General features: G+C 36.2%; 2 protein-coding genes across 2 annotated transcripts; one reads left to right on the forward strand and one right to left on the reverse strand.

Annotated features, from left to right (window-relative positions):
• The first annotated feature begins 382 nt into the window (after positions 1 to 382).
• Positions 383 to 13169, forward strand: Sf3b1 (splicing factor 3B subunit 1). The gene is made up of 21 exons (XM_089730525.1): positions 383 to 560; positions 1034 to 1302; positions 1376 to 1502; positions 2333 to 2412; positions 2617 to 2808; positions 2919 to 3108; positions 4421 to 4671; positions 4776 to 4965; positions 6014 to 6297; positions 6399 to 6602; positions 6675 to 6873; positions 7367 to 7525; positions 8305 to 8597; positions 9200 to 9358; positions 9463 to 9651; positions 9765 to 9947; positions 10431 to 10609; positions 10693 to 10938; positions 11695 to 11907; positions 12095 to 12311; positions 12830 to 13169. Exons 1-21 carry the CDS (start codon positions 533 to 535, stop codon positions 12986 to 12988), a joined length of 4011 nt encoding a protein of 1336 aa, XP_089586651.1. The 5' UTR covers positions 383 to 532; the 3' UTR covers positions 12989 to 13169.
• Positions 13170 to 16730: 3561 nt separating this feature from the next.
• On the reverse strand, positions 16731 to 25596 carry Pex23 (tectonin beta-propeller repeat-containing peroxin 23). The gene is made up of 6 exons (XM_089730526.1): positions 22507 to 25596; positions 21862 to 22058; positions 19896 to 20105; positions 18424 to 18510; positions 17862 to 18177; positions 16731 to 17023 (listed from the first exon to the last, which is right to left on the reverse strand). The coding sequence occupies exons 1-6, from the start codon at positions 25313 to 25315 to the stop codon at positions 16842 to 16844; spliced, it is 3801 nt and encodes a 1266-aa protein (XP_089586652.1). The 5' UTR covers positions 25316 to 25596; the 3' UTR covers positions 16731 to 16841.
• Between the last annotated feature and the right edge of the window lie 4 nt (positions 25597 to 25600).

Genomic DNA, 25600 nt, shown 5'->3' on the forward strand with positions numbered 1-25600 from the left:
TTCACCATTAGCTAGCACTGGTAGCGTAGATTGATATTATTAATACGTTTTTCACCTTAAACACAGATTCATGTTTCAAAATTCCGGAACAAATATCACAAAAATATGAAGTTCCGGTATTTTGGAGGCATATCCATATTGTCCTCTACGTTTGACGTCAACAACCGTAAATCAATCTACCTACTCCGACCTCTGGTTATTACTTAATTAAACCTGAAGAAACACTAAATAGACAAAATAAAACTAATCACGCAACTTCACTCCCCGCGTTTCCGCCTAAAAGTCCAAACAGTTTTCTATGAGAAATGGAGTCCATTTTCCATAGGTTAGGAAGAGGTAACGTTACGAGGAAGAGTATGTATCTACTTATGCATAGATTATACACTTAATATATTACTTATGCATAAAATCGGGCATAGTCTGTGTTTACGAAAAAAACTCACGCTACCTATCTAATAAATCATCGATAGAAGAGAAAATAATTTGATTTCATTGTCCGTAAAGTTGCTTAAATGTCTACAATCTTCTAAAAATGGATAAAATACCAAGAACTCATGAAGGTAAGGTTGTCTTCTAAGATATTGATTTGCGTACAATAACAGCCATTTTATTATTATTCTAAATGTGCTTGTTTAAAAGTGTAGCTTGAAAGGTTTTTCTGTAATTTACTCAATGTTATAGCCATCAGATATCAAATAACATATGATTTCACGCTTAAGTCCCCTTAAGCTTGCTTGAAATCCTTCTATCATAAAACTTCTAGTTTTTGGGTCACTTCGGTAATATTTATCTTTTCTAAATTTGAAAAGTTTTGTTTGATCTATCAGTGGCTTTAAGTTAAGGCAATAACAAAATTAGACGCATAAACAATTTATTTATTTAATATTTTATAAGTATCGATTCAATTTGTGAAGGAATGATCACACTTAGGAATTTTCGATTTGTCCTGACTAGTTCATTTACATTGGCTGACCTATGCACTCTCGTTAATGTTAAATGCTTAAATAATACTTAACTGCATTGATAATTTTAGCCATTGAAGCACAAATAAAAGAAATACAATCAAAAAAAACTGAAGCACCAGAAAATGGTTCCAACAAAGGCGTGTCTCTCGGCGAGACTTACTATGACAGCGATATATATGATAGCACAGGCCAAGGAGGCAAGTCCAGATATGACGGATATGTGACATCAATTGCTGCTAATGACGAAGTAGAAGATGATGACCTCGAAAATGTTCCTATTACTCAGAAAAGGCCAGGATATACAGCACCTGCTTCACTGCTGAATGACATTGCACAAGTATGTTGAAATGAATTGTTAACTGCTATACATAAATTTTTGTTAAAAATGTCATCTAAAAATATTGTTTTAGAGTGATAAAGAATTTGATCCTTTTGCTGACAAACGAAGACCAACTATCGCTGATAGAGAGGATGAATATCGACAAAAGAGGCGCAGGATGATTATATCACCTGAAAGAAATGATCCTTTTGCAGAAGGTTGGATAATTTAAATTTTTTTCATTAATCTTCAACAATTGCACACACACTCACAGATACACACCACACACAATACTATAATGCAATTTATCAAAACTACTATTCTGATTTCCAATCTTACACTTCTTTCTCATGTAAGGTTGACATTAGGTAAATACTTAGGCAGATTAAATCAGGTTAAAATATGCAGTGCCTATTCTAACTAGTGGCAAAATAGAAAGCAGAAATGTCGTAACTTGCACTTTGCACTAAATCACTTTGTACCATATTGTATTATATATGTAAGACTCTGATATAAAGTTGGGTTTTCTTTCATCTTTAAGTAAAACTTTACAATAAAATATATTGGTATCGTACACACATATCTATAAGCACTAGTAATCACTAACCATTAGGCAAGCACCATTCTGGGTCTGCTATTGTAATGTTAGAATTTTTTAGATAGGAACCGTTTCACTCCTATAGGTAACATAATATGTATAGTCTTATATTATACATACATAACTGCTCTTTCTATTCATAGTACCTTTTGGCCATTGGTGCAACTAATTTGATGCAAACAATAAAAATTGATTAATTACTTATATTTGGCCTTTTTAATCCTTCCTTAAAATTTGGAGATGAAGAGAGTTAATATTATTTCAGTTACACTCATTCAATTACATTAATTTTCACAGTCAACATTTTTAAACACTACATGTGCCTTTTAAGCGTCAGAGGAAGGTAATTTTTTAAGTATTATAATTTGAAAAATGGTTAGCTTCACTTGTCATATCCAGTATAGATACACACACACACAACATGTTTACTGATCTTAACATTTACTTCAGGTGGGAAAACTCCTGATGTTGGATCGAGGACATACACTGATATAATGAAAGAGCAGTATCTTCTTGCTGAAGAAACAGAAGTGAGTTCAATTTGTTTCCAGAGTTTAAGTATTTTATAGAAACAATTATACATCTTCCTTTTGCAGTAACCCTTAGCATCATATGGGTCATTTTGAAAGTAAATTATGAATGGAAAGGATAATACTAATAATAATACTAGGAACTCTAAATTGCCTAATATCAATTATAATTATTATTACTAATTAAAACAAATTTCTTTACAGCTCAGAAAGAAACTGTTAGAGAAAGCTAGGGAAGGAACTCTCAAACCAGTACCACAATCTAATGGAGAATCCATAAAACCAGCAGCAAAACGCAAAGGTAGATGGGATCAAAGTTCTGAAGAAACACCAGTTGTTAAGAAAACAGTATCAACTACACCAAGCTCGCAGACCACTCCGTCTTGGGATGCTGAGGTATTTAATAGATAATTTAGGTTTTAAAAATATGATTTTAGATTGATTGAACCAATCAATCGAGTAGTATTTAAAAAACTTGATGACATATATTATTATTCTATTGGTAGAGAGGCACATGGGAAGAAACTCCGGGAGCAGGTCGGGGCGGAGAGACGCCCGGTGCCACGCCATCGGCACGTGTTTGGGATGCCACACCAGGACACATCACTCCCGGACACGCCACTCCGGGCCGCGAAACTCCGGCTCATCACGCTTCTCGCAGAAATCGCTGGGATGAAACACCAAAAACAGATAGAGGTTCTAAATATTTTATTAGAAAATGGTCTTTTTTTTAAGGGATTTTATGACCTGGTAACTGAGACCTTTAAGTCATGTCTTATTTTAATTTATATTCATATTTTTATGAAAAATGCTATTATGGAGTGAAATGATAATAATATGAAGATGATTAATTTGAGACATTAGTCAACTGGGATGAAATTAAATGAAATGAAATGGGATGAAATATAATCTCAGTAAAATGGTGGTCATTTACTAAGATTTTTTCAGTGGACTTTTTGGAGGATCCCGAGAAGTTACGTCCAGCGGCTTTGTTTCATTTTCCCACATTGGTGCACTTTCACAGATATTAAACAGTTAATAAACCACCATTTTTACACATTTAAACCCGAAGAAACACTAAATAGACAAAATAAAACAAATCACACAACTTCACTCTTCGCGTTCCCGCCAAAAAGTCAATGGTCGTCTTACTATCTCGTAAGGATAGATACCATCACGCTGCTTATCGCTGCCGCGAAGTAGTAATGCGTTCCAGTTTCATGGGGAGCTTTAGAACTCATGTCTCAAGGTGGGCCACCATCCACGGCATATACGTCGTTCATATCTCAGGTAGGTCCTGAGATCCTCAATATGTCCAAGTGACAAAATTTATTTAACAAATAAAGGACCATACCACTTTTTGGAAAACTACCTTATGATACCCCATTTCGAAGTTGCTCATTTCAAATGAAGTCAAATAACGTAAATTCATAATGTACTGAAACAAAATAATACCACTGTGTAAAGACTAGTACTGTTAAGTTAATAATCTTAATATTAATTAACCGAATAAAACCGTTGATATACTACCCATACGAAATTTATAGGCTTCATTCATTGAATAAAATCTGCGTTGGACATTGCAGAAGTAGATTTCACAGACCTATATTTGTTTATTAGCGACTAATGAAACACGGAATGGCTCCGTCCTGGCTGTCGGTAAAGAAGTACCCTAATGTTAAAATTACTCGTGCGCCACACGATGTATCTTTCTCAGGCTACGAAAAACAGTACAACTAAAAATCTAAATAATATACGCTAGTTTATAATTTCAAAATCATTTATGTATTAGATTTTTAAAATGTTTTTTTTAATATTTGCTGTATTAACCCTTTGCGATTCTAAGACTAATCTAATGTAAGAGTATTTTCCTAATACGTGTGGACACTGGACCTTAAAGGGCTAACTATACTTCCAACTCACATATTTTATTTCCAAAACGACGACGAATGAAAAGAAGGGACCAAATGAAATCATATTAAAAATAAATATAATATGGTGACTTCAGAAACACCAGGACACAACAGTGGTTGGGCTGAGACACCACGAACAGATCGCGGGTCAGGCGTGGATACAATACAGGAGACCCCCACCCCTGGCACAAAGCGGCGCTCTCGTTGGGACGAAACTCCTGGTGCCACGCCCGCACCCGCCACCCCCACGCCTTCTCACGCCACGCCTTCCCACGCCACACCATCGCACGCCACGCCATCGCTCTCTACACCGACGCCGCACACGCCTGTCTTCACGCCAGGAGGGGTAAGTGTCTTCGGATGTCTTTCGATTAATTTTACCTGAAAAGTGGTACCTATGAATGAACAGTACAATTACAATTGCAGTAATATTATCATATTTTTATCCAGTCTACACCTGTGGGAGTGAAAGCGATGGCACTGGCTACACCAACACCTGGTCATGTTGCAGCCATGACTCCAGAACAGTTACAAGCTTATCGTTGGGAGAAAGAAATAGACGAGCGTAATAGACCTTATACTGATGAAGAACTGGATGCCATGTTCCCTCCTGGGTACAAGGTTTTGCCACCGCCTGCCGGTATGTACTTTCTAAATGAGTTCACTCAGAAACTTTATTTCTTATTTTTTCTTATCATTACGGAAAATCAGACATTAATCAAAATTTCATTTCAGGACACATGTTAATTACTTGAAACCAGCTGATGGGACGTACGTTTGTGAAAGTTAGAATAACGTGTGTTAAAGAGTACTATTTTAATATAACTTTTTTCTTTCAGATGATCACACATTTTGTACATTGTCGTGCCTGTGGATTTATAAAAAAAATATCTTTTATTAACACTGCTGATTTTATCTGGAGACAATATTCTGTATATATTTGATTTTTACAGCTGCGCTACCTTTGGCTGTATATTTTCATAGCAAAAATATACTATGAAAATTCAAATACGAATAATTTAGTAAATTAATTAACAATTAGACTACACTGCCGGACCGAAAGCTAAATTAATTGAAAAAATACTAACCAGTCCAGCAATCACAACATCCCATTAGCTAAGCAAATCAATAAAAAGAAAACAGTATATAAATAGGGCGTATCAGTTACAAAAAGAAGCTGGTGTACAATGCTTATATTTAAATATAGGATGTTGATTATAAACACGACGGTGGAGCCCAACACAAAACTAGGGGATCTTACATGCTCATATTATACATATTTAGCTATGAAATCTCAAGTTTAGCGACATGGTGACCTGAACTGAACTGAACCACACCAATTACGGCTTACTACTAATATTCTTCGAGAATCTGTTTATACCTGTAGTCACAACGTCGTCTTCTTTTCGTTTCTAACCCCCCAATTGTTGTCTCATGTGCTGGGGGAGTTCGTGTTGCAAGCAGCAGCGTATTCTGGCGTAAAGAAGTGTGTTAGCGATTGTCGGGTAGAAAAATCACAATTCAACTAACTCAACTGTGACATCAATCACATGTCTCAAGATGGGCGACGGCATTCACGCTGTGGTGCATATAAGTTCACCGCTTAACATTAGCTGGGCCCTGAGATCGTCTGCCTATCTACGATTGTAAATTTAAAATAAAACCTAATAGCAAGTATTGTTGCCCAGGGTACGTCCCGATTCGGACGCCGGCCCGCAAGCTGACGGCGACGCCCACGCCGTTGGGTGGTACTCCAATCGGGTTTTTCATGCAGACGGAGGAGCCGGGCGGCTCGGCCGCGGCGGCCGCGCGTCTGCTCGACCCTCAGCCCAAGGGTAACCAGCAGCTGCCCTTTATGAAGCCCGAGGACGCCCAGTACTTCGACAAACTTCTCATCGACGTCGACGAGGATACACTCTCTCCTGACGAACTTAAGGAACGGAAAATAATGAAGCTTCTTTTGAAAATAAAGGTTCGATGATTTTTACCGTAAACGTTAAATAATCATTTTGATTTTGATGTAAACTCATTGAGTTAAAAATTAAAAAACAAAATGCTATTATCATGTTCCAGAACGGTACGCCACCAATGTGCAAAGCTGCCTTACGACAAATAACAGATAAAGCTCGCGAATTCGGTGCTGGACCACTTTTCAATCAAATTCTGCCATTACTGATGAGTCCTACGCTGGAAGATCAAGAGCGACATCTACTGGTCAAAGTGATAGACAGGATTTTGTATAAATTAGACGACTTGGTTCGACCCTACGTACATAAGGTAAGTAATAATTATGTTATTCATTAGAATAAACCTATTTTTCTTTATCCTAAATTATTTGAATTTTTTCAGATTCTTGTCGTCATTGAACCTCTGCTTATTGATGAAGACTATTATGCGCGTGTCGAAGGTCGCGAGATCATTTCAAATTTAGCTAAAGCGGCCGGCTTGGCTACTATGATTTCTACAATGAGGCCTGATATAGACAACATCGATGAGTATGTACGAAACACAACTGCTCGAGCATTTGCAGTAGTGGCATCGGCCTTGGGTAAGTTTTGCCATATGCATATTTAATTATTTTTTAAAGGGCATATATTTTATTGTCGTCTTCTAGTCCCTCACCTCGTCCTATGCCTCTATGGAGTTTCCTCTAATCTTTCCATAGTAGTAAAATCTACACCATAATTAACAAAAAAAAATTATTTCCTTACATTATAAGTTAGATTAGTTTTCTTTATTAATTTATTTATTATAAAAAAAAAGAACACAATATTCCTAACCTTTAAGTACATGTTATTATCCGCAACATGCTTCATCTTATTGTTTTAAAATTGTCATTCTTTTGGACATTCTTATACACATCATGATTTGAGTTAGCGGGATGGTTAAGTCTATGAGGAAGTAATAATAAATTGTTCAAGTTTGCATACTTGGTATTTCTAAGAATAGCCTATTTATCTGGTATGAACTTTGAATTTCCATAAGGAGTTACTGTTAACATGACATCTTTCACACCATAAAACAAACCTATTTTTTTTCAGGTATTCCATCTTTATTGCCATTTTTAAAAGCTGTGTGCAGATCTAAGAAATCCTGGCAAGCACGTCACACAGGAATAAAGATTGTGCAACAAATTGCTATTCTGATGGGCTGTGCTATTCTGCCACATTTGAAATCTCTTGTTGAAATTATTGAACATGGTAAGATTAATATTTTAATTATATTTTAAGGATTTACTGAAACTTTCGGAATTCCACAACACCTAGTGGTTACTGGTGGTAGGACCTCTTGTGAGTCCGGACGGGTAGGTACCACCACCCTGCCTATTTCTGCCGTGAACCAGTAATGCGTTTCGGTTTGAAGGGAGGGGCAGCTGTTGTAACTATACTAAAAAAGAAAATCTTTATCGTAAACCATAGAATATAATCTAATCAGTGTATTCTTAATATGCCTCTATTAGTTTAACCTGTATTTTTACCTGTGTAATCCTATAAAATATTTTTTAATAATTAAGAAACATCTGATTAATTTGAAACTTAACACATTTATTAAAGACCAATAAATTACTATAATTGGATATTACTTTGGATTAATGTCTCGACGAGGATCATTAGTATAAACATATTTATATTTTTGTATTTGTATGCTACATTTATTGTTACTATAAGGTCATGAAATTCTGAAGCTCCGAGAGTCTCGCGAGAACGATATTAATTTACCAAATGTGAAAGATACTATTAAAAAAAATACATTTTTCGACAACTTTGTCTTCGTCTTTTTTGGCACTTATTATCCAGTTTTAGAATAATGAAACATACTATTTTATTTTCGTTGATGAACAGACATGCGATCTAGCGATTAATGGACACAATAGATCGTCTGTACCGCCGCTCAGTTTTACATGAAACATTAATAATGTCTCGGTTGTCTAGCTGATTATTAAATTACAGTATTTAAATAATTCATTTTATGCAAATAGGTCTGGTGGACGAACAACAGAAGGTCCGAACGATCACGGCGCTGGCGAGCGCGGCTCTGGCCGAGGCCGCCACGCCCTACGGTATCGAGTCCTTCGATTCCGTGCTCAAACCTCTGTGGAAAGGTATTCGTACGCATCGTGGTAAAGGTCTGGCTGCATTCCTGAAAGCCATCGGATACCTCATCCCTCTCATGGATGCAGAATACGCGAATTACTACACACGAGAAGTGATGCTAATTCTTATTCGTGAGTTCCAGTCGCCCGATGAAGAAATGAAAAAAATCGTCTTAAAAGTATGTCTCTTTTTTTTCTTTTGTAATTCTATTTTTGGTGCATTATTGATTTTTTCATGTTTCTATCGCCTATAAATGTTTTAAAAAAGTTTACATATAAACTTTTCTTAATTAAAGTTTCTGATTTAGAAACATTTTGCAGTGGTATGGGGTGGGGTTAATTTTCAAATAACAAAAGATTTTAACCAATATCTATTCAAATCAATATCAAATCAATCCAAAAGATTTCAAATAATAAAATAAAAAACAATTTAATGTTTCATAACATTCTTGCTATTAATGTAATATGATTTATAGATATGCGAGAGAGATGGCCAGTTGTTGCATGCATACACATAATATGCACACACATCTGTATATCCATTGGAAAATAGTTATCTCTACTCTCTTGTTTTACAACGAATCACGATGTTGTTTTTACAAAAAAGTTGCTTCTTTGTTGCTGTTGCGGATAAAATGATAAAGTCGAATTTCTAACATGAAACATGCCTATTAGCTTAGACTGTAAGTCTTAGATAATGCATCAGTCACATACTAATTATCCCACCAAAACCAATAATCGCTGTAATGTAATTTAATACACATTGTACTTAATATTTTAGGTAGTAAAACAATGTTGCGGTACCGACGGTGTTGAGCCCCAATACATAATGGATGAAATATTGCCGCATTTCTTTAAACACTTCTGGAACCATCGTATGGCCCTCGACAGACGAAACTATCGCCAGCTTGTCGACACCACGGTGGAAATTGCAAACAAGGTAGTAATTATTTCAACCAGAATCATTGTATTTTAATTAATTCACTCAAAAGTAATGATTTTCCTAATCAGGCATTGCTTACATTGTGAAACTATTGATCGCAGGTCGGTGCATCAGAAATTATCAACAGAATTGTTGATGATCTAAAAGACGACAATGAGCAGTATAGAAAAATGGTGATGGAGTCCATTGAAAAGATTCTCGCTAATTTAGGAGCAGCAGACATTGATTCTAAGCTCGAAGAAGCTCTTATCGATGGAATATTGTATGCATTCCAAGAACAGACAACTGAGGTAAAACATTAAAAAAAGTTTAAATGTCTGATTTTTAAACACTTAAGTCGTGACACAAATCTTTTGTAAGTAAGCTCAAACTTTATGTTAATCAAATTGTGATTTTTCGATAGGATGTTGTGATGCTGAACGGTTTTGGAACAATCGTGAATCAATTGGGAAAACGCGTAAAGCCCTATTTACCACAGATATGTGGTATTATTCTTTGGCGTATGAACAACAAATCTGCTAAAGTTCGGCAACAAGCTGCCGATCTCATTTCTCGGATCGCTGTCGTGATGAAAACTTGTCAGGAGGTAATCACATTTTCTTTGCCATATCCTCTTGTACGCTATGCTTCCTTACTAAATTAGTATCTATACTAATATTATAAAGAGGAAAGATTTGTTTGTTTGTTTGTTTCGAATAGGCTCCGAAACTACTGGACCGATTTGAAAAATTCTTTTTCCATTAGAACATTTGAACTTTTGACATTGTCCCTGATGAACATAGGCTACATTTTTTTTTTTTTTTTATTTTTTTTTTTGGTTTCATGTGTGTTTTAATGTTTCCGAAGCGAAGCGAGGGCGGGTCGCTAGTGTAGTATAGTTTTTTTGTAATATATTTTACAAAATGGGCAAACAAGCTCAACTGTCGCAAAGTTAACGGGGGTCCATACACCGAATTTAATTTGTCTTGAAGTATATTTGGATACATTAGGAAATGTATCCAAATATACTTAATTTATAACATCATTACCAATTGTTTTTTGAAAATTTTAATTGCTTGCTATTTCATAGGAAAAGTTAATGGGGCATCTTGGTGTTGTACTGTATGAGTACTTGGGAGAGGAATATCCTGAAGTGCTAGGCTCTATACTTGGTGCATTAAAAGCAATTGTCAATGTTATTGGAATGACAAAGATGACCCCACCAATAAAGGATCTCCTGCCTAGGCTTACACCCATTTTGAAAAACAGGTAACCTTGTTCTATAAATAGTGACTTGATAACTTCATAGAATCTTTAAATTAAATCTTTAATATGTTTTTTTTTAATTCCAGGCATGAAAAAGTACAAGAGAATTGTATTGATTTAGTGGGTCGTATTGCAGACAGAGGACCGGAATTTGTGTCGGCCAGAGAATGGATGAGAATATGTTTTGAATTGCTTGAACTATTAAAGGCTCATAAGAAGGCAATTAGACGAGCCACAGTGAATACCTTTGGTTATATTGCTAAAGCCATCGGTCCTCATGACGTACTCGCAACCTTACTTAACAATCTGAAAGTGCAAGAGAGACAGAACAGGTCATTATTTTATTAATAATTATTAGTAGATTCATTAAAATATGTCTGAAGTTAGTGGTTGAGCTTATTAAAATGACTAGGATACTGGAGATCCTGCATGTTTGTTATTAATTATTATTATTTACATAGGGTAATCAAATAAAAGAACCCATTTTAACAAAATATCCAAAATAAATTATTAATAACAATACGGTCACAGAAAGTTGAACCAATTTTTCAGATATATTATGATCACATTGACCCATCTAAACTTACAGTAAACTTATTTTAGTTCGCTACATATTCTCTGGTAGCCTAAGGGGCTGCTAGGTCAGCTCACAGGGCTCAACCTGAGAGATCTCGCTAAAATTGGCTATTCACAGAATCCACCACCAACTTGGAACCGCGACCCACAGAAAATCCGGCGAGAAACTCAGTGGGTGTTATTTCGCTCGTCGAACTCTTTGTCGTAATCGAAGAGTTGGACGAGGGCGGTGACTGATGCTTGGAGCCTAGAATAGAAGCACCCAAAGGGGATCCGATAAGACATATTTCCGGTGACGGCGACTTTGCCCTTTTCGTCGCCTGAGTCGAATTAGCGATGGACAGAATAAGTGGGTTATCGTATCGCGCCGCTTTTTCAAAGTACCATTCTCACGCTTCCTTTAGACACTTACGAATCGGTTCTAGTAAACTGATCGAAGTTTTCTGTGTATGGATGGAGTTCGTGTAACTAATGCACTAAGAGAGATATTTAACAATGTAATTAATTTTCAGAGTGTGCACAACGGTCGCTATTGCTATAGTTGCAGAGACCTGTTCACCTTTCACAGTGCTACCTGCTTTAATGAATGAATACAGAGTACCGGAATTAAATGTTCAAAATGGTGTGCTCAAATCGCTATCTTTCCTATTCGAGTACATTGGAGAAATGGGCAAAGATTACATTTATGCAGTTTGCCCATTATTGGAAGACGCGCTTATGGATCGGTATGTTACATGTTTTCTGCCCCAAAAACATTTTCCTTTTTCGTTGTATAAATTAGATCAGTATTGAATAATATACATACGTTGTTATTTAAGATTCATTGGATATTAGTATAAAGAAGCTTTTTATTTTCTAAGCTTAATCAATATTTCGTCAAACCCCAATAAAATTGATTATTAAATTTCACAGAGATTTAGTACACAGACAAACGGCTTGCGCTGCCATAAAACACATGTCGCTCGGCGTCTATGGTTTCGGCTGTGAAGATGCCTTAGTACATCTATTAAATCATGTTTGGCCAAATATTTTTGAGACATCACCGCATCTGGTGCAAGCCTTCATGGACGCTGTTGAGGGCATGCGAGTTGCCCTAGGTCCCATTAAAATACTTCAATATGCATTACAGGTTTGTAATATTCATCAAAACATTCTTAAGAGTTCATTAAAAGACGTCTTCTAACTACTATTTTCATGTTTCTGAAATATATGTGATCTAAAATATTGTCATGTATACACTTCGAATGTGGTCAAGTATTTTGTGTTAAATGGTTCCCAGTACCCTTAAGAGACTACACTATCGAAGACGCCGCCCAATTAATTGTAACATTTGTAAGCCTCAACTTAATTCGAATAATGGCTGCCCTTATGGCCCCCTTAACATCGCAGGTACGACACATATTATTATAGGCAGCTCCCTCAGTCAGTACTCTAGCTAACAACTAGGTGTTAAAATATATGACTTTTTGGTGTCGGCAGGAAATGTAAAAAAACTACTAAAGTTTAGGTTGCTCTGTATCTTCTAGTTATAAATCCTAAATTATATTATTATGTTATGTTTAGGTGTTATCATGATATACATTTTATGAATATATTGAAATTAAAGTAGAAAAATAAACATTTATTGAAATGCGTGACCATTCACAGGGCCTGTTCCATCCAGCGAGGAAAGTACGCGACGTTTATTGGAAAATTTACAATACGCTTTACATCGGAGGACAGGATGCACTTGTTGCAGGATATCCCAGAATACAAAATGACCCAAATAATCACTTCATTAGATACGAATTAGATTATCTGCTTTAAAACAATATATTAAGATAGTTATAATTAAGAAACACTTCTGGGTTTACTGAAAAATAAATGATAATGCAAAGATATTGTTCTTATTTAATGTTTTTATCGTAGGTTCATGTGTAATTGAACCATCCTGCATTTGAAACTGTAAAAACAAAGTTTAAGTGTTAAAAATAAATAATAAAACATATTTAGCAAGTACATTATTTTTAACCTCACAATCTAAAGGGAAGAACTCCTCGGACGAGACCGCGGAGTTACATCTAATTACAACATTTTCGACAATTTCAATCACGATTTTCTTAATTGTTTGCACGGGTTTTTACATTCATTTTAGAGACTATAATATAAATTGGCGACTACCACTAATTGCTTGGCGTAATTAAAGTTGAAACATTCTTATAGAACTTTTTTTTAATGCAAATAACGCACCTGTACGAATATTGTATGCTATGTCTATGAAAACTGTACAAAGTGAATACAGTCAAACTTACCGAAATTGATTCTTGCATGATCAGCACACAATCTCCCTTTCAAACAAACTAAAAGTGATTTAGGCAGTCTTACCGGAAGTCACGTTACAAATAATAAAAATGAAATTCTAGAGCTATTGTTTAACTAATATGTATGGAAGATAAATGAATTAAAAGATTGTCAAATTTCTTATAATTATATTTTTGAGAAATTACACAATTTAAGCAAAAGCTAATTTGGTTTCACATTATTTTAATCAATAAAACGATTGTTTAATACCGTGAAAATAACAAAAGATGACTAGAAATGTCTTTTGAATCAATACCGATAGAAGTATTTATTTATATCACCTTAATATTATATATTTAAATAAATGAGCACAATTGAAGTAGATTCCGAATTATAGTTGTAGTTCTGTTGAATATACGTTTTCCAATATAGCTTACCATAATAATTTTTAATAGAATGGAAGCAAATATTGATGTATTGCACTAATAAACTATTTCCGAGCTATTGTTACAAATTTTACGTCCGTTTTCATTGGGACGCGGCTTGAATAATCGCGATGAGTACAATATCGATTCGCCCAGGTCATTTTAAAAGATTTTTTTCCCACCTAGTGACTGGTTACATTTTACTTTATCTTAGTTACTGGTTACACGGGGTAGCATCACCTTAATCACGCGTACATAGACTTTATGATTATGAAATTAATTAAAAATGGCAGATTTATTGTAGTAACAATTTAACAGAAAAACCATATGACCCCCGCTTACAAAGAATCATCATGTCATACGGCCTTAGCTCATGGAAAGGACTAATAAATAACACTATTTAATCCAACACTGGACTGTCATGAAAATATGTTCGCACTGCCACCGGTGTGCCAGCCATGCTGTCACTAAATGAATCGATCAAGCTCTACTGCATTTAAAGGCCTCTAGTTCAAACAATAATATCAATAATTTTTCTTGGCAATGTTCTTGGCAAGCGAAAGCGTACTTGTTTACATTTTATATAATAATTTAAATAATATGAAATAAATGTTTAAATTTTTGGGAATAATTAAGGAACAAAAATGTCTTAGGACCAGAACGAGATCCGTGATACAATTAATTTTAAATTTCACTGGACTTAAAAATAAAATACTCGAATATAACAGCCTCATTATTAATACCTCATTAAAAAAAGAACGTAATGTTTTCACATATGGAACATTCAAAGATGTCTATAACAGGTCCACGGGTTGTTATCATTACTAAATATTAAATTAATATATTGAGCAGTAAATTGTGTAATAAATAAGATAGCCGCATAATATCAAACAGTTTCTTCAAACGTTTCCAGATCACATTAGCAGAGCCTATAGACGTGCAGGCAGCCGCGTTTCTACACATGTAGGTAGATTGCTAGCCGCGTTTCGGTTTCTTTCGCATTTCATTCGCATGTAAATATGCATATCGACGCTTGAAAGGCAAAAGTGACTAAGCGACAATAACTGCTTTGTACATAAATGATAGGCAATTTAGTTTTTTATTGGTTATGTACTCAAAGGCGGAAAATTGTTTATTTGACAAAAAAAAACGAGATATCTATATAAGTTTTCGTGTAAAAGTTTAGTTTTCTTAAATAAAATAATTAATATGTCCACACAGACTCGCGGCCGCGGTCACGTTATATCACACATGTAACATGTAATTTTTTTATTCAAGCCTCAATTCACATTCAGACTGAAATATAGACAGGCGTCTACTGAAATGGCGCTGGCGCCTAAACCGTAAACCACTTCAACACGAACAGTTTGAATGGAGTTGGAACAGCGCCCCTTGCGGCAAACGAAGGGAAACTGTTCGACTCCATACAAATTTGAGTTAAATTTTACGCGATCGAGAAAGTAAAAAACTCGCACTAAGCACACTGTTCTTGTTTAAATAGTGTACGGTACACAGAAATAATCGTCATCGTTGATGACCTCGAGCACGTATGGCGACGGTCACTTAATGTTATTTTTATCTATGACAATTTCCATAGGATAAGCGACAAGGAAACTGTAATATGAAGAGATATTTCGAGACTGCACCCGCGATTCGGCCTGAACCAGCACTTAGCCATTACGATAATAATATTTTATTATTGGATTTCATCGCCGGCGCTTATATATTTAATAATACGGCAATTGCATAGGCAGTTTACATGAGAGGTTTTAGTGACATACTCTAATCATTGGTAATAAATTGAAAATCGGACTTATAAATATAGAACAGTAATAAAATATGTGCACCAATCCCGATGCGTTTTTTTGTTAAATATTGTTTTGAAAAACTAAAAAGATCAGTTCCTGTATATAAATTAATTCTAAAGACAAAATAAATAAATACAAATTAAAATAAATGCACTGAAACATTTCTATACATTAATACGCTTATAAAATAGTTGATTGTCGAGTATGCTGGCAGTATTTCAATTTCATTTACATTTCGTAGCTTAAGCTGTACAATGTATGTATGTGTGTCAAGGCACATGTGTCATTAAGGATGTTGACAAATAATAATGGTTTTTTTATTTGTTCGACCGCCTCGTTCTCAAGTAGTTAGTCACTAAGTATAATACAATACCACGGGGTTGAGGTTCGTGTCCCCATCATCATAACGGCCGTCTGGTGTAGTGGTAAGTGACATGGTCACTACACAAGGGGGTCGCGGGTTCGAATCCCGCCAAGGGAAGATATTTGTATGATAAATATAAGTGTCTTTTCCAGGGTTATGGATGTATATTAAATATATGTATGTGTATAATAAAAATCTTACATTTATATCCGTTATCTGGTAACAGTAACACAAGTGCTTTACGAACTTATCACGGGACCAGTTAACGTGGCGTGATTGTTAGTAAATATTTATTTATTTATTATAGTAAAAAAATTACGTGAAAAAAGTTAAATATTTCTGCTCAGTGTGGTTAGTGCGAGTTTTTTAACGTTTTCGATAGCGTATAAGTTCACTGAAATTTGTATGGAGTTGGAAAGTTTTGCTTACGTTTGCCGCTAGGGGCGCTGTTCCAACTGCATACAAAATTGAGTTGACTTTTACGTGATCGAGAACGTTAAAAAACTCGCACTAAGCACACTCATTCTTTTATGATATATTTTTCCGGAATTCTAGATACCAATTTGTATATATATCGAATAAAAACGCAACTAAGTTTTTATTATGATTTTCAAAACTCTATTACACGAACCTCATAAATTTTATAATTAAACGACAGCTAAGGAGTCGTTTAAATTTTTTTTATGATAGCAGCAAAACCTATTTTAACGTTATTTAATCATCACATATTTGTCAGCATCCTTATTCCTTTTACAAGCACATGTTTGTTTTTTATATTATAATTAGCACAATGATCCTCCTCGTGCCGAGGTGTACACCGCAGCTCCGGTGAGCACGCGCTGCCACGACGAGCCCGCCGGATTGTCTGCGGTCACGCCGAGACGCCGCTGGAGCGTTCCGTCCGTACTGACACCCCACACGTCTTTGTGCACGCTCGATATATGTTTGAAACTTATTTCGCTATCTATGGATTAATCAATTTTTTAATTATAATTTTTTTCATTTCGACGAGCTCACAGCCCACCTGGTAAGTGGTTACTAGAACCCATAGACATACAACGTAAATGCACCACCCACCTTGAGACATAAGTTGTAAGGTCTTAGTATAGTTACAACGGCTGCCCCACCCTTCAAACCGAAACGCATTAGTGCTTCACGGCGGAAATAGGCAAAGGACGGCACCTACCCGTGCGGACTCACAAGAGATCCTACCACCAGTAAATTAGATATTTTGAAAACATTTGTGAATAATTTTCTTTTTAAACGATTACATCAAATTAAAATGGCTGAGGGAATTTCTTAAAATGACGACTTTTTTTTGTAAAATCATATAATTTGTCTGTTAGCAAGTATTTGAAATATAAAATTTATATTACAGTGAATATTTTAGTCTTGAACTTGGCCATAATGATAAAAAAACCTTTTTTCTTTAATCCCGCTACTTAGTTAGTTATCAAAGGTCACAGACATCACCAAGTAAATAGTGTCGTGATTCCCACCTTAAGATTGTTCAATTACATTTTGAATCTCAATTGTATTCAATCTTTCCAACTAGAAAGAATGATCGTGGCAGAAATAGACAATATGGATAATATGTACTTTAATAATATGGTGGTTATACCCTAAGAAATGAGGTTAAAGTTTGAGGTGCATTACATGATAGCTGACCCTCCCCCCCCATTCAATCCGGAACACTTTTGATTGTTCTGAGTCTGCAATAAACAGTAGCAGTAGTAGGTACAGCAGAAAGGACACACATTCCCCCCTACCAGCAATAAGTGAAACATATTTGTGTTCAATACCTGTTATATATCTCCATTCTTTGCCCCCAGGCTGCTCTTTTGAAATCTGTGTTCTTACAGCAACAGCACCATTTGACATCACTACCCAAGCAACTGTTGTAGCTAATGAAATGACTTTGGCACCAGTTGTTTTGTGACTATATAAATTACTTTTTGGTGGTTCTATTAATTTCCAAGTGGTTCCTCCAGGGTTCTCCACACTGATGCCTTCCCTATGGTATAATTCACCTTTCCTTCCTATAGTCCAGACCACATTGTTACATGTACTTATAGCCATAAGTAGTTGAGGGCTATCTATATGTTCCCAGTGATTGCCCTGCAAAATTTTTATAATGTGTATGATTGATTGCTAATTTTGTTGCTAGGAACAAAAAAACCAACAATTTCATCATTTCTGTCAAAGGTTTTTCCAATGTGAAAACAAACGGCTTTTTAATTTTTGTTAGCTCCTCCATTATGCAGATGAATCACACGACACTTTTAGTATTTGACCTGATGCGTTAGTATTAAATAATTTTTTTACATTATTTTAGCTACACTCGTTTTGAATTTGAATACTCACTGTTGGAGTTGAGGGTGTTACTCCAGTCCTATAAATCGCGTCTCCCGCTACAGTTACTGCCCAAACAGACACTTCATCACCCTTAGCCTAGAAAATAATATTTTCTAGGTATTTCGCCATTCTTACCGTTCCTAGTGATTATTTAGAATTCGTTTTATGAAATTCTGATAAATTTATTTGATATGTTTATTATTAATGCATTATAATTTAGTAGGAAATTTACTAATAACGCTGGGACAGCTAGTGCATTACTTTACATCGTGTTTTGTCAGATTGACGGTAAAAGTAGCATTCATATACAGTACTACTGAAAACTGTCCATACTGCAATATAAGGCTATGTTTACACATAGTCTCCGTGTATACGGTATCCGTTTTAACGGATACGACAAAAAATTATGCTTTGTTCACACATAGGTACCGTATAACGTTCAACGTATTCGTCATTACTAGATACGATGTTCACAAGCAAATTCGTAGTATACCGCCGCTATTCTACCAGGATGAAACTTGTTTGTCTAGCTGCACCGCCCGCCGGCCCCCTCACCCCCGTACAGTTTATCCGGTAAAATTGTACGGAAACATGACGGATACGTATTCCGTTCATCCAGCATTCGATGACAAAACAGAATGTCATAATTTACCGGATCGTTTTTTTTACTGTTTACTGAATACTGTAACATATCTGAAATCGCTCATACAACTCCATGCTCCATCAATGAAAAAAAGCGTATTCGACAAAACGGACCAGTAAAACGGAGACCATGCGTGAACGGGCTCTAATTTGCTATTTGTAATTTTATCATAATATCGTATGTTGATGATACTGTGACATAAATCTTCTTTCGAGGGTCAAAAACAACTGTACAGATTCATTACAGCAAGCATAGAAAACATACAAACGAACATTGACTTATATAAATAATAAATATTTACATATATGTGATAGCCTAAATGATGAAACCGTAAATCGTCGTCGTGGCCCAACAGATAAGACGTCCGGTGCATTCGTGTTGAGCCATACAGTGCTCTTCGAATCCCAGGCAGGTACCAATTTTTCTAATAAAATATGTACTTAACAAATGTTTACGATATACTTCCGCGGTGAACGAATAACATTGTGTAATATCAATCAATCAATAAAATCAATAATATCATCGTGTAAAATCTAACACGCAAAATTAAAATTTGCTTAATTACTGGTGGTGGGACCTCTTGTGAGTCCGCACGGGTAAGTATTACCACTATCCTGCCTATTTCTGCCGTGAAGCAGTACTGCGTCAGTTTGAAGGGTGGGGCAGCCGTTGTAACTATACTGAGACTATAGAACTCATATCTCAAGGTGGGTGGCGGCATTTACGTTGTAGATGTCTATGGGCTCCGGTATGAATAAAATAAATAAAAATGATGAAACCGTAAGTATCACGCAGGAGAGCAATTACAACTTATGGACATAATTATGTATATTCTTACCCATAGTGAAATATCCAATAATGCCGTATTACCAGCACGAATCCACGGTCCCTCCGTATTTATTTGCGCTTTCCTATACCACCTTCGTCTCCTAACGCAATCAGTGAATAGTTTTTTGCCATGGTACGGTGCGGGGAAGTCTGTTGCATATTGCCATCCATCATTATCCACACCGCCCGGTGTATTGTAATCTATCATCCATTCTGAAATCTATTTTCCATGCACAGGAATTAGTATGAAGTAAGCATTAGTTTATTTTTTTGTTTCATTTAGCTTAATCTATCTTGTTGTTTAGTAGAGGATCAAGGAGCTTTTAGAAAACACAAACTGAATAGGGTCACCAGTTGTTTGTTTTTTAACCTGGCTTAATCAAAAGGCTTATCCTCGAGAGCGCCATTGACTTAGTGTATTTGAATATTGAATATTGTGTCGAAAGGTGTATTTTCGGAACACTGAAGCTAATTTCAAATATTAAGAACTCAATATGAATTTTATGCTCTCCTGTTGATTTCTTTTTAAATTTTATAGATTTATTTTGAACGAGATAGGCTTTGCACAGTACATTGCAATCGTAATATAATTTTTTGCTTATCTATAAATTATATTGTATGGCAACAAAAAAATACTAAAGCTTGTCAATATACTACCTACATATTTAGATTTCTTTTAACATGTTTGAAACCAGTATTTGTTTGTTACGTATTTTGTTTTTGCTCAAATAACTTTAAAATACAGTTGTGAATAGAGTGCAACAGACCTGTTACAATATTTTTTTATCAACTTTTTTTTTTTCCTACCTAAGCTGATAGCCTTGAGAGGCTATATCAGCGTAACCTTAACTAGTAGGTAAGCTCACGGGGCTCAAACCTGATGAAGTAACACGAACCCTAGCAAGAGCCGTGCTTCGCAGAATCTACCACCGGATCGGAAATGCGACCCACTGAGAAGATCCGGCGAGAAACTCAGTGGGCTGTGTCTGAGGGTTAATTTACTATTCAAGCCCTTCGTCGCAAGCGACGGGTTCGACGAGAACGGTGACCGGTGCTTGAAGTATTTAGAAGCACCGTTAGAGGATCGGGAGGATCCGAGATGACGTGTTTGGGGCGACGTCGACTGCTTTCCATTCTTTCCGCAGGATTGGAAATGTAGTTACCGGCGGCCACGATGAGAGGGTTCTCGTGTCGTGCCGCTTTATCGAAGTGGCGCATCGACGCCGACTGCATATACTTACTGATGGACTCTAAGTCCAGGTCGTCATGGAGGTCGACGTTCCTGACGAACCACGGGGCTCCGACGGCTATCCTGCGAAAACGGGATTGAATAATTTGGAATGATTTTAAGTGAGTGCGTGCCGCGTGAGCGAACACTACACTTGCATAGGTCATAACGGGGCGTATGCAAGTTTTGTAGAGTGTCACCTTATTTCTAAGGGACATTTTACTTCGCCTGCATATCATCGGGTAGATTTTATCTACAGTGTGCTTAGTGCGAGTTTTTTAACGTTCTCGATAGCGTAAAAGTTGGTTCATATTTGTATGGAATGGGATCGTTTGCCTACGTTTGCCGCTAGGGGCGCTGTTCCAACTGCATAAAAAATTGGGCTAACACGTACGCTATGGAGAACGTTAAAAAACTCGCACTAAGCATACTGTACTCTAAAAACTGTTGTCTGAAAGTCCTTTTTTAGCCTATTCGCTGGTAGCCTAAAGGGTCATTCCAGCTACGCGCGGGCAGATGGACGAGCTAACGGGCTCAGCCTGAGATAATTTGCTAACACTAATCTTAGCAAGATCAGTGCTTCGCAGAATCTACAACCGAATGGGAATGGCAACCCACTAAGAAGATTCGGCGAGAAACTCATTGGTTATCAGTTTAAGCAATAAAACAGATTGTTTTACGGTTTTATTCGTGAATTATATTCTATCTTTTCTGTTTTGATAGGAGATTCTGTATCTAAAATTCTTACCCAGTGCCAATGGCGATTGAGAAGTTTAGTGTGTTCTCTTGTTCTTTTGTGCTTGCCAGTTATATCACTCCACATGTAACGGTCAGTTGGCAAGCCAGCGGATGTATAACCAGTCAGCGGATTCCATCGTTGATTTTCATAGACACAATAAGTATGTGTATCGGTCATAGCATGTATACCAGTATTACTGGATATTCCTATATAAAAATAATATTTGCTTGAGATTTGATTGTTTACCATTAAATTAGCTTTTTCATTCTGTACCTATTTGTACAATGAATAAGGTATTTCTCAATTAGTTACTAAAAATGTTCTGATACTTGAGTATCATACTTATTACATTACTAAATATTTTCAGGTGCCAAACCTTCAATTACAGCTTTAAAAAGCTAAAGTGGTAATGGGCTGAAGAAAAGATCAGGAATTAGCAACTTCTGGACTGATGATTAGCAGTTTGTAAGCACTGTGGGGATGTCCATGAGGTACTCTCGGTGATTAGAATCTGCTTGATTATGTCTTTGTAATGTCAACTCCCATAAGTGACAATGATGATTAAATATTAAGCATATGCTGCCTTTGATAACATTTATGTCTGTGATTGGCAGAAATTGTAACACCATGTAAAATAAGTTATACATTATCTACCTTGAAACATTCCTCCTCCCCAACCACCTGTATATACCCATGCTCTATGATCATGTGATATTCCCCATACGACATCAGCTTCACAGCATTCAACACGTCGTAAATGTCCACCCATCAAACGCCAAAACATTTCATCTGCGCCAATTATAACACTAGTTGTACAGTATTCCATGCTGTAAAGCTTCAAGGGACCTTGTATTGTGACACTAGTAATACTCTCTGGATTCAGTCTGTGTTCATAAATACAGTAACTTTTATTGTTTATTATGACACTAAAGGCTTGTGCATGACAATAAATTTCAATGTTAAATTCCTGTCCCACAGCTAGTGGAAGTTCATGCCGTTCTTCAGTACCCCAGCTTCCAAAATTTTTTGTATTACAAACTACAATCTTTTCATCAAATCTGACATTGAAATGAAAAGGGATTTCAGACACTTCAGTTTCAATTTTATGTCTTTGTTTTTTGACTTCTGGTCCTGTAAAATCTATATAAAATCTTTGCACCTCATCAAATAAACATCCTACAATTTTCAAGATACTGCCAGGGGGAAAATTGTTGTGTAGACTGGTTGAGTACCCTGACAAAATATTTTTTCCAAACACTGGGAATTCTTTTTTGTACATTCCATCTTTTTTATTGCTCAATTTAGCAGGCAAGGGGTCCCAATTGAGAATATCACCTGCATTTGTAATAGCCCAAACAGAGTTAGCAGATGGTTTTCCAGTAACTCCATTGATCTGCGAAATTATATCAATTAACATTTTTAGCCATTCTTCTTGTTCAAATTCTGTCATGAACTGTATTTTAATGGAACACTCAGTTTGACGTGGTACTGCTAGTACTATTCTTGGACAACCAGGTTCAGATGAAACAAAAACACTGGTTAGCTCTTCAAGATTTAAAATAAATTTGATTGTGCCATCTGGTTGGAAAACAGACAATGTCCCAGTATTCTCTAAGTCAAACCAATACAATGATATGATACATTCTTCTGTACTATTGTTTGCTTGAACTAATCTGGCTTCACAGCTACGCGTCCAACCTTTGTCTTCTACAGCAATTCCATAATCAGAGAAATCAAGGCTTTGGTTTTTATTTCTATTTCTTAAATAATCCAAAATTTGTATCCTCCATCCAGCAGTTATATCAGAATTTTGGACCTTATGGGAGTCTGTAAACCAATGTGGAATTTGAACCGTATCAACCAAACATGCTCCAGCTTCAACATAAGACCATGTTGTCTCACAGGAACCCCAGGCTGTTTGACTTATCTCATCATCAAATAACATCCCTGAATCCACATCAAATACGCTACTGTCACTATCTGGTTGTGCTTCCATACCCACTACTGAACCAACACTTCTTACAGGACTCCAAGCTCGTGGATTTTTTAAAGTAGTCTCATAACTCTTACCAGTCAAATCAATTTTTTCTGTATTTATCTGACTGCGGGGTCTTGATTGTCTTTGTGGTTTCACTGGTAGAGTATGTTCTATAGGAGCAGAATGAGACTCTTCCCATGAATTCCTTAAATGCAAATTGGTTTTTTTTTCAGGCTCTGTCTCACTCAATGTGGTCAAGCTATGATGTTTAGTATTTGATGATGATGAAACCACACTTGCTGAGCTAGAAGTACGACTGAGTTGCATATTTGCTTGTATCTTTTTCCATTTTTTTCCAGTTAACTCTGCTGCAGTAATTCCACACCTCCAATAAATGCATTTATCAAATTCTCCTATAGCAAACACCTGATCATTGATTCCAACTGAAACATGAATCATATTACCAGTGATTTCTAACCACCCATTACCCATAGCTGCCGACTCTGATGTTCCCGAATTGTTTCCTTCCACTCCTTTTCGAAACCACACTCTGGAATCAGAGCTTACAGCCCATACTACGTTGTAGCCTACAGAAATACAAATAAGTTTTGTATCTTGTGGAGGTTTTACTTCTAACCAAGAATCTCCTGTTGTACAATCTTTTGTTACACCTTTTCTAACTATTGTGCGTCCTGTCCACAGAAGGCCCCAAACTAAACCAGTCGGGCCAACAGAAATCTGTTTTATATCACAATTTGGTGGAATGCTTATATTTATCCATTTCAACCCTTCAGGCGAAGTTGTACTAACACCTGTTCTATTCATAACCCGACCTTGAGCAGTAATAGCCCACACTACAAGGGTTCCTGGTGAGGCATACGGCATTTGATTGCCACCTATACTAATATCAATAAATGGTTCTTGAGTTGGATCCTTGTGTAATGGAGCTATTGCACACCATGAATTCATAGCACTAAATTTTCTATACCTTATCCATTTCCTTCTTCTGACACAGGATTTCCATTGTTTAGCAGGACCAAATTGAGCTGGAAAATCAACAGCATATGTCCAGCCATCATGGTCTAATGGCTGTCCATCCAATGTTAATTCAAGTTGCCAAGGACCTTCCCACTGCCAAGCCATAGAAGGCAGTCTAATGTGATCAATGGAGCGATCTTTTGTACCATCCTGAGATGAAAAATGATAGCGGTCTGTAGGTAAGAGGCGCCCACTAAATCCTTCCATTGGCAGCCACCTCTCATTCTCATATGATTCTTCTTTAACACGAATTGGTATTTCTAAACCATGAACGTGAAGGTAAATCTGTCTGTCTCCTCCTACAGCCCAAAGAAAGTGAGGTACTGCAGATAATGCTTTGAATTCCAAGCCCAGGTACATGAATTCTCTCCAACAGGACCCATTTGTTGACAATGCATAAACTTTTCCTTCATTATTGATAGAAAACAACAGTGAATTAGCACTCATTTTTAACAAGATAGAGAGCGAAGTAAGTTATAAATACATATTTTTGAACTTTACTTAGTTGTTTCAAACATTTTAAATCGATTACTGGGAGACCTTAAGTTCTAAAATATATCTCAGCTATAACTAAATGTTGGTGCAATTTACAAATTTGCACTATTGTTCAGTAAGCACATGAACAATTCATACACATACAATTCACAGATTTCATACAAAATTACAAACACTAAAAACAGTAAAACACTATTTAGACATGTAGGTGTTCAGTATTGACTCTCAAACTCTCAA

Source organism: Bombyx mandarina, chromosome 10 (assembly GCF_030267445.1).
Source record: "Bombyx mandarina strain Sakado chromosome 10, ASM3026744v2".
NCBI lineage: Eukaryota > Metazoa > Arthropoda > Insecta > Lepidoptera > Bombycidae > Bombyx > Bombyx mandarina.

Bases quoted from the DNA above. Each gene is read 5' to 3' on its own strand.
- Pex23 (XM_089730526.1), bottom strand. From the start codon at position 25,315: ATGAGTGCTAATTCACTGTTGTTTTCTATCAATAATGAAGGAAAAGTT. The intron at 18,511-19,895 runs GTAAGAATATAC...ATTATTTTCTAG, and splicing joins TATTGGATATTTCACTATGG to GCTAAGGGTGATGAAGTGTC. The intron at 18,178-18,423 runs GTGAGTATTCAA...AAAATTTTGCAG, and splicing joins TAACACCCTCAACTCCAACA to GGCAATCACTGGGAACATAT.
- Sf3b1 (XM_089730525.1), top strand. From the start codon at position 533: ATGGATAAAATACCAAGAACTCATGAAG. The intron at 2,809-2,918 runs GTATTTAATAGA...TTCTATTGGTAG, and splicing joins CTCCGTCTTGGGATGCTGAG to AGAGGCACATGGGAAGAAAC. The intron at 9,652-9,764 runs GTAAAACATTAA...ATTTTTCGATAG, and splicing joins TCCAAGAACAGACAACTGAG to GATGTTGTGATGCTGAACGG.